The following is a 10059-nucleotide window of genomic DNA, read 5'->3' on the forward strand; positions in this document are numbered from 1 at the left end:
TATATATATATATATATATATATATATGTGTGTGTCAAAATTTTAAATGTTAAATGTCCTGGTTGCTATGGCTGATGTTGATTGAAACATGTAAGCCTGGAAAGTGCAAAAATATATAATTTCTACAAAAACAGGATTTTTCTGAGTGGATGTTTTTTGTTATAGAGGGAAAAATATGCCGTCTGAAACAGGGCATATTTATCACTATTAAAAAAAATTTATATCTCTATATTTAGTTCTTTATAAGACGTGCTGACTTGTTATTAAAAAAGACCCCTTAGTTTAAACCTGATAAGTCAATATTTGTTTCAAAGTCACGTCTTAGTGGTTAAATCTCTTTTAATCTATTTATTGCTTCAGGCTCTACCGCCTTTTGACTTCAGATATGGAGCTCAGATAAACTTTATTCACTGATAATTATTGACACATTATGTCATCGTTGTTTATATGGTTACTAATTTGTCCTGTTAAAAAAAATCATAAAAATAAGCCACATCCTTTAGGCAAAATAAAAAAATATCTACAGTCTTAACTTGTACAGGGTAACATTTCATGGTTTAATTCGATGGAGAAATCTTCATTTGACCTAACCTCTGAAGAGTTTACAATGATTGGGAAAAATTTATTTTTGAAGTGAATCCTAAATTTGTAAGATTAGGGAAGATGTGGAGAAGTCAAAGTTCATCGTTACATGATGCTATGAATGCTCCCAGACAGTCTGTCAATACAACATGTTACACAATGTTTCCAGCTGTCATAAACAGATCTCTACAAAATAACTTAGGAATCAGAGAAGTCACCATGAGGTCCAGAACAGCTAAGAAAACAAGCAGCTGGTGATTATATGACACGACTTTCTGATGAAGTGTGAGATCAGTATCAGATCACAGCAGAGATAAATTGACAGTCAGTAGAAATCTGGATCTAGTTGAAGTGTTTCTTACCGGGCAGGCAGTTCACTGGTCAGCAGCTCAGATCCAGTCGCCCTCACTCACTTCCACCACTCTCTTGCTGTTCTGACAAAGTTAGAAGCTGAGCCTTTTTAAAGCAGCTGGTTCTGCGCTAGGCTCCTCCCCCTGGTGACTCACACCGTTACCAGAGGACCAGTGTCACTGTTGGTGTATGTTGCTCTGCTGTTAACAGCATAAATTTGAATCATCCTCCTGCCTGCTGTCTGATTCCAGGATTTTCTTTGTGTTGGGAACTCAACAGTGTTGAGAAATAACATGGATACAAATTTTAGTGTTTCGTCCTCCAAACACAGGCACTGAGTCAGAGTTCCTGTTAAACGTTAAGAACGGAGAAAACACATGAGGAGAGTTGTCTAAATGTGACTGAGTTTGGACCCATCCATGTCTTCCCAACAGCTTTATTTATCTTCAGTCAGTAGTGAACAGTGATTCTATAGCTTCTCCTCACAATGTTCACATTCTGCAGCTTAGCAGTCAGGAAGGACCTGCAGAGGACAGCGAGGAGCTGAGATGTAGTCTCCACAGGGCCCTAAAAGCTGCAGAACCTTTATTAAAAAATGTATTTTCTACAAATGTGTTAAAACTGTCACCATGTCATGACAGTTTGGTCTGAGACATAACCTGTGAAAAGATTAGTTGTCTGAATAAATGCAGCTACCAAAAAAAAAAAGTATTGTTCCAGGAAAACCGTTTATCCATCATCAGCGGCCATGTTAACTAGCGTTAGCATTCATGACAGACCAGCACAGCAGAGAATAAGGGGAGGGAGAGGTGGGATGAGCAGCATCACACAGAGGATGATTGACAGCATTAAGACCCACATTCGGGTTCTGATTGGCTGTTTCTAGTGTTTCAGGTAGAAGGCAGACAAACTCAATTTTTTCACAGATTATCTGTCACGACATAACGATATGACATAAATATGTTAAAAACAATTAGAAAAGTTACATATTGCAGTTTTAAACCAGGTCTAGGGTTGAGAAAAGGGTAACTGAAACCTCTGCAGAACCCACACATCCTGGACACAAACTGTTTACACTTCTACAGGTTTGCAGCACAAAGACAGCCCACCCCCAAATTAGACGACACATTCCAGGAAAAAAAGCATTGTTTTTATTAAGAAAAATGGACATAATCCATACTGGGACAGTTAGGCAAAGACATTTAATAAAACAGAGAAACAGTTTAACTATACAAGAAAAAAACCCAACAGAAACAAACACATGTAAAACATTAAATGGCACTTTGAGTTGGAAATGTTAGCCACTGTTTACATACAAATCCAAATCTTTAACAACTTCATTTACTTGTAGATAAACCAGCTTGGTTCTTTCTCATAATAAAGTATTGTTTTGGCAGCTCAAGGTAATACGGTCATATTAAAGAGTGAACACACAACAGCACACTGGAATACCAAGCTGAGAAAATCAAATGCACACACATTGTAATATTCAGACCAGGGGTCTGCAACCTTTACATCTCAAAGAGCCGTTTCTGCCTCCGTCCGACGACATCATCTCATTTAGAGCCACTGATGCTACAGAAGAAAAACAGAAAACCTAGATTTATAATCTGAGCTACAGGAAATTTTCTTTGTCAGCTTAAATATTTATTTTGACTTCTAGGTTTTAAAATGAACATCAAACATTTGCAAAAAAGAAAATGGATACATTTTCTTCTTGGGAAAAGTCATTAAAGTTCCAACTTAATGAGAAGGAAAAATGTGTATAGTAAAACATGTTAATTGTACTTAATGCCGTTCTGTTGTGGAAATTCAATCCGTTTGCTTCATGAAAAAAGTGATATTTTTTCTAAAGGTGTCATTTGTTATATCTATATTTTAAAACATCTGTTGGTTCTATTTTTTTGCTAAAGTTATTAAAATCCAGAATTGACAGTCCAAAAAACCATTTGCAGCTTCAGAGCCACAGATGACACTCCGATCCTATAAACTACCAGAACTTAACATTTATCCTCATTTCTACTATAAAAACAAACACTTTCAGCTTCTTTATAAAAGGTTTTAACTTGAACTTCCCAATCAGGACATTTAAAAAAAGAGTTAATATCACGAGTGGTTTTCTGAGTAGGAACTTGGGAAATCTGACCTGTGAGTAAAAAGCAAATGCACACCACATGTTATAACTGAATTACAAGAACAAAACTGAAACCTTGTGTATTATACCTTAAACTTCAGTAAAACCTGTTTTTCTGAGTCCGTAAGTTATTTTGTTTCTAATCATCAAGATTTCAGCAAAATACAGGACAGCGTGCTTCCAGTAAAAACAGAAACGCTGCTGAGCACTCAGCTCCTGGGTAAAACGTTTCCACGGAGTAGACGCCGCTCTGCACCTTTCAGCACAGCTGGAGGAACACCAGATCACTCAAAGATCAAATGAAGCATGACCAATAAGTTGGATCGGATTGATTCGTTTGTGGATTCTGTAGATTTTCTTCTCCAGAAGCTTTAGAATAAATTTAGACATTTAGAAGAAATATTTAATGTGCTTCTCAGGTATCAGCTCAAGAAACAGATTCTTCATCTGCAGCCATATAGAACTGATTTTCTACATTTTTATCGAAAATAATGCAGCTGATATTCAGCATGTTTCTATGTAATCAATTTAAAAACTATAATAATCTGGAAAATAGTAACTTTGTAAATAAATATCAGTGTCAGAACCACCTGGTTTACCCGACAACAAGGACTACCAGCCGATCCTTCTCATCCAAACACAACCATGGATACCTAACAGCTTTATGGTGTGAGTATAATTTCACTGATCCTGGTTCAGTCAGAATCAGTAAAGGCATCTGTCTCAAGTTATCATATGTTTAAGATGGCAGCATAAACCCAACGTCCAGCTGAGATTTACAGGTCCTTCTCAAAAAATTAGCATATTGTGATAAAGTTAATTATTTTCCATAATGTAATGATAAAAATTAAACTGTCATATATTTTAGATTCATTGCACACCTACTGAAATATTTCAGGTCTTTTATTGTTTTAATATTGATGATTTTGGCATACAGCTCATGAAAACCCAAAATCCCCGTCTCAAAAAATTAGCATATCATGAAAATGTTCTCTGAACGAGTAATTAACCTGATCATCTGAATCAACGAAGTAACTCTAAACACCTGCAAAAGATTCCTGAGGCTTTAAAAAACTCCCAGCCTGTTTCATTACTCAAAACCGCAATCATGGGTAAGACTGCTGACCTGACTGCTGTCCAGAAGGTCATCATTGACGCCGTCAAGCAAGAGGTGAGACACAGAAAGACATTTCTGAACCAATAGGCTGTTCCCAGAGTGAGGTATCAAGGCACCTCAGTGGGAAGGAAAAAGTGTGGCAGAAAAAAATGCTGCACAACGAGAAGAAGTGACCGGACCCTGAGGAAGATTGTGGAGAAGGACCGATTCCAGACCTTGGGGGAAGCAGTGGACTGAGTCTGGAGTAGAAACATCCAGAGCCACCGTGCACAGGCGTGTGCAGGAAATGGGCTACAGGTGCTGCATTCCCCTGGTCAAGCCACTTTTGAACCAGAAACAGCGGCAGAAGCGCCTGACCTGGGCTACAGAGAAGCTGCACTGGACTGTTGCTCAGTGGTCCAAAGTACTTTTTTCTGATGAAAGCAAATTCTGCATATCATTCGGAAATCAAGGTGCCAGAGTCTGGAGGAAGACTGGGGAGAAGGAAAAGCCAAAATGCCAGAAGTCCAGTGTCAAGAACCCACAGTCAGTGATGGTCTGGGGAGCCATGTCAGCTGCTGCTGTTGGTCCACTGTGTTTCATCAAGGGCAGGTCAATGCAGCAGCTATCAGGAGATTTTGGAGCACTTCATGCTTCCATCTGCTGAAAAGCTTTATGAAGATGAAGATTTAATTTTTCAGCACAACCTGGCACCTGCTCACAGTGCCAAAACCACTGACCATGGTGTTACTGTGCTCAATTTTCCTGCCAACTTTCCTGACCTGAACCCCATAGAGAATCTGTGGGATATTGTGAAGAGAAAGTTGAGAGATGCAAGACCCAAAACTCTGGACAAGCTTAAGGCTATCGAAGCATCCTGGGCTCCATAACACCTCAGCAGAGCCACAGGCTGATTGCCTCCATGCCGCATTGAAGGTTGCAAAAGGATTCCTGACCAAGTATTGAGTGCATAACTGAACATAATTATTTGAAGGTTGACTTTTTTGGTATTAAAATACATTTCTTTTATTGGTCGGATGAAATATGCCAATTTTTTGAGACAGGGATTTTGGGTTTTCATGAGCTGTATGCCAAAATCATCATTATTAAAACAATAAAAGACCTGAAATATTTCAGTTGGTGTGCAATGAATCTAAAATATACAACAGTTTAATTTTTATCATTACATTATGGAAAATAATTAACTTTATCACAATATGCAAATTTTTTGAGAAGGACCTGTATGCCCCACTCATGCTGAGCCGCCCTTCATGTAAACTAACATTTTTGTTGTGATCCAGTCGCTCATTTACACAGCATCGGTGAGCAGAGTCCCTCACACCACCACTGTTATTTACCAGCTTTATCTAAACGTGGAACTTCGTCCTAATCAACAACAGAAGATGGCAGCAGTTTCCAGGCAATGGTCACAAAGCCTTTGGGGACCAAGCAATGCTGGATGTCACATAACAATGTTATACTTTATCATCTAAAAGAAGAAGAAGAAAAAACATCTATCAGACAGCCAAACCTGAAGGAGTGTATGAAAAATTGAACTTTCATCAAAAAAAAGAAACTATTTGACATTTCCTATTTCGTACATCTCCCCCACTCAGCTCCTTCAGACTAGCCAGCAGCAATTAGCAAACACCTGGTGGAACTGCTCATCTGCTGAGCTCATTACAAACTATTTTTCAGTGAAACGCTGGTAAAAATGTTCTTAAGCAATTAATAGAAAGCAATGCTATGACTTTTTCTGAAAAAAAAAGGAGAATTTAAGGAGAAAACCCCAACTTCAAAGCGTTAAATTACAAGGTTAAATTTCTTTTAAGTCATATTTGATTTTTATAGTATTTTATAGCCAGTGAAGGTGACATAGTTACTTAATTGTGCTAAAAACGGCTCTATGTACCTGGATAATACATAATTACTGGCCCTTTAAAGGTTAAATATTATGATGTACAAACACATAATGCAACAAAATCATCAACTGATGTGTTTTGGTGTTATAAAAAGGGCTAGTCAGGGACCCCCCCGCCCCCACACCCGCTTGGCTCCGCCCCTTTATTGCATCACAGAGCCAACTAATCCATGGAGGCTAGTGGGGGTGGGAAGTGACCCCCAGCCTCCTCCCCCATTACCCAAAGGAGGGCATTATTGTGCTGCAGTGTGAAAAATATGTTTTAAAGAAAACTAATAAAAAATAAATAAAAACTCAGTTATTGAAATATAAGATTAAAGGCACCAAACACTACGGCTACACACAACTGGCTTTCGGCCAGTTGTTGTGGAACTGAAGGAAAATGTTGAAAATTTCAATGAAGGGACAACACCTCAACTGATTACATAAACTGTACATTTAAACCCATCAGAACTGGGTTAGAAAATGTTAAGTTAAAGTTAAAATCATTCGTTCTGCAGAGAAAACAGTCCTGTTAATCTGTCTTCACAAATCTCTTTTCAATAAGCTTCAACACATGCTACTTAACTGAGGGTTTATCACAGGATCACAATTTCCTGCTTCCATCACAGAGTATCACAGATGAGAGGAGGAAATGTCTTTATCTAAAAAAGAATTATCAATGATTAAGAAAGTCATTGATCAGTGATCACATTAGCTGATCTGCTGGAATCTTCTTCATTATCTAAAACTACATTAATAATCAGCCAGACACTCCTCTATTCCACGCTGTTGTGTGCGTGTGTGTAGGTGCATGTGAGTGTGGTGCAACAGCTGTGAAACAGCTCTGGACACTCAGGGTGTTTAGAGGTCTAGCTCAAGTTCCAGGTTGGAAATCACTGGGCTAGCATGTTTGCTCCTTCATTGTTACAACATGATGTATTCATGTAAAATGATTTTTTGTTCCAATTTTAAGTCCTGTAAATGTTAACATAAGGCGGTTTAGACCAGCTGGGTAGAATAACAGATGAAACTACAAATGGTTCCATAATAAAAATGACCTTCAGTCCTTTACTCCATAACCATAACCACATGTGCAAAAATTGTCAAACTATAAAACTTGTTCAATTTGGTCGATTTTCTTCTGGTTTCTGATCAGAAAATTAAGAAGAGGTGAACCTGTACCCCTGCTGGGTATTTAGGAGCCGGCCTCCTGCTCCTGCCCCAGGGCCTCCAGCAGGAGCCCCATGGGGGTCCGCTTCAGGCCGATGCTCTCCAGTTTGTTCTCCAGCTTGTTCTTCAGGTTCCGCAGCCTCATCGACGCATGGACCAGAACCACTGGAAACACACAGGAACAAACTAATCAACCTTTTATGTACATCAAAATAAAGAATAAAAACTTCTGTTTTTGTTCTTTTTTTACTTTACATCCATTATGGTGAAAATATCTTGAGCTGACTTCTGCTATTAGACAATATATAAATACAAAAAAAACAGATGATCAGATTCTTTATCAAAACAGAAATTATTTTCACTATTCTCAATGGATAAGGGGCAGTAAACACATGCACAGGTGCATTTCAATTAAAAACATTTCTTTTTAGTAATTAAATTCATATAGTAAAGCACCTTTGCAACAGATTCATTATATATATTTGTATTTCTGAACTGCTTATTTCTGTCAACCTAATGAACATCCCAATTCAGTTTCTCAGACAATGACAAAATGACATCAGACCAGATGAAAGCGTTAGCAGTACCGGACATGGTGAAATCATTTCCCAGCAGGACTTGCGTTCTGACCACACCACAGAAAGGTCAGCACTAGGCCTGTCACGATAACAAATTTTGCTGGACGGTTAATTGTCTAAAAAATTATTGAGATAAACGATAATATTGTTTCAAGACCTTTTGACACTGATTTAATGGAAATGACTAATAATGCATGCAATTTCCTGATAGATACACCTTATTTTCAAAAGAACACATAACACTGGAAAATAAACTAAATAAAACAACCAAAAACAAAAATAAAATGGATTCTCAGTCTCCATTAACAAAAAACGTACTTGAATAAAAACTAGACAACATAAAGCTGAAGTGGAAATAAATACTGCATTCAACCAAAAGAGTGCAGATTATGAAGTCTCTATACTATATTGCCCTTCAGTAATCACTAGATTTAAATAGAGAAGATGGACACATCTGACTACCTAATGCAATAGTTCACACTACACGATTTTTTGGGCCCATTTTCTCCTTATGACAATCTTAGAATGTTGGGTGATCTAGGATTGTCGCTGGTGATTTCGTAAACGATCATCCTGCAGTGTGTGGTGTGTTAAGGTAGATCGTCGTGACCGCTCCGATCTAAATCAGGGGTTTTCCACGACTGGGAGCTTAACGTAGCCCGTTGAATGTGACAGGTAGCCAATCAGAAAGCGCGGATTCACCTCTGCGCTTTCTGAGGGGAAATTACGGAGGGGAATCCCAAACAGCTGACAAGGCGCAACCCAAAGTCCAGCGGACATTGGAGATGATATGTGTGTGATGGAGACCAGGGGTTCCATCCGATATCGATTATTGATATTGTTTATTTACAGTTCAAATGTGTTTTGTATTAGTTCTTTATTTCAGTTACATTGTGACATTTAGTAAACATTCTTGTTGGGTAGGGAGACTGGCCATCTTTCCTGTTCAGAGAATGTGGGGAAAATGTCAGTTTGTTTCTGATTGGTTTAATTTGAGTTAATTGTTTGAGTACTTCTTTTCTGGGTGTGTCTCAGCCAGGTGGAGCAGAAAGGGAGACAAATGCTCCTGGAGCATACCATCTTCCATTAAGAGGGGTAATACTCTGAGGATTTATATTTAGTTGCAGTTACTTTTTGATTGACCTTACATTAGTTTAGATTTAATCATTTGCATGCATGTAAATATTTATTGTTAGGTTTGTGTAAGTAGTGTTTGTTTCTTGTTTGTCTTTTTTTGATCACCCCTTTACCTGGTGTAAATGTTGGAACTTGCCTCAGGTATAAATGTAAGATGCTTTGTTTCACTGTGAGAAGGTAATGATGACCAGGAGCTCCGAAATAAATCCACCTCAAAGACATTTTGTTGCCTCACTTCCTTCATTAATGCAGAGCCTCCGCCGGTCAAAGTGACAATGTGGTATCATTAATGTTTATTCAACATTTCGTGCAAAGAATATAGAAATGACAAGGGGAGGAGTTGGAGCCAAATTGCTACCTCAGTTGATGAACCCGGTAAGTTTTCAGCTGTTCTTCGTTAACGTGACATAAATAGGTTACAATGATTTTCATTCAGTCAGGACTTTACGCTGACTTTAGCCATTCATCACAGGTAGATTATAATAAAGCATTGATTAATAACCGGGTTTTAAAATGAATTAACTGGACTTGTAGCCATTATTTTGTGCTCATGTGGCTGGACACCACACGGCACGACGAACCCGATCGAACAGTCAGGGGCGGATCTAGTGGGGTGGCAGTTGCCACCCCAAACGAGAGCCTCGCCACCCCTGTTGCCACCCCAGCTAGCAACAATGAATTCAATAAATACTTACGGCAAATCGGACATTAAGCGCATGAAACTCTTTTTTTCCCCGACAACATTGAATGCAACACAATGTAACCTGACACCTACTGCTAAGTAACGGGAAGTGCGAGAGAAGGACAGAGCGCAGGCAGCAGCATTGATTGATATATTACTGGACATTACGTGATTTATCGTAAGTCACACATGCACCATTTCTGTCCATTGAGTCAGGAATATTGGTGGAAACGAAAATACTACAATCACGCAAATAATCAGAACAACGGACGCGATGTTTAGCAGTTAATTCAACCATAGATAATGATAATAAGGGCTTCAGATTTCACAGGTGAGGAAAACGTTTTAATTTAAAGAAAACATTGAACAAATGAGCAGTGGGTCAGTTATACTAGCCTAACTGTTAGCCTGCTACTGACTTTGATA

The 10059-nt window shown here is 38.5% G+C and overlaps 2 protein-coding genes across 4 annotated transcripts in view; both read right to left on the reverse strand.

Annotated features, from left to right (window-relative positions):
* The window catches only part of LOC103468221 (nuclear factor erythroid 2-related factor 1-like), a 13939-nt gene extending 12656 nt beyond the window's left edge, over window positions 1-1283 (reverse strand). Inside the window, exon 1 of the mRNA XM_017306091.1 lies at window positions 945-1283. The gene's annotated coding sequence lies outside the window, so the exon portion shown is untranslated. The remainder of the gene's footprint in view (window positions 1-944) is intronic.
* Window positions 1284-2061: 778 nt separating this feature from the next.
* Window positions 2062-10059, reverse strand: part of praf2 (PRA1 domain family, member 2) — a 21572-nt gene continuing 13574 nt past the window's right edge. Inside the window, exons 3-4 of one of the 3 annotated variants that reach the window (XM_008415098.1) lie at window positions 7249-7401; window positions 2062-2508 (exon numbers count right to left, since the gene is read on the reverse strand). In XM_008415098.1, coding sequence (XP_008413320.1) covers window positions 7262-7401 — 140 coding nt within the window. In that variant the 3' untranslated portion in view covers window positions 2062-2508; window positions 7249-7261. Of the gene's footprint in view, window positions 2509-5330; window positions 6729-7248; window positions 7402-10059 lie in introns of those variants that run through there. The other 2 variants (XM_008415099.2, XM_008415100.2) reach the window with 2 other exon arrangements.

The sequence above is a fragment of the Poecilia reticulata genome, linkage group LG8 (genome assembly GCF_000633615.1).
Source record: "Poecilia reticulata strain Guanapo linkage group LG8, Guppy_female_1.0+MT, whole genome shotgun sequence".
In the NCBI taxonomy this organism is placed as follows: domain Eukaryota; kingdom Metazoa; phylum Chordata; class Actinopteri; order Cyprinodontiformes; family Poeciliidae; genus Poecilia; species Poecilia reticulata.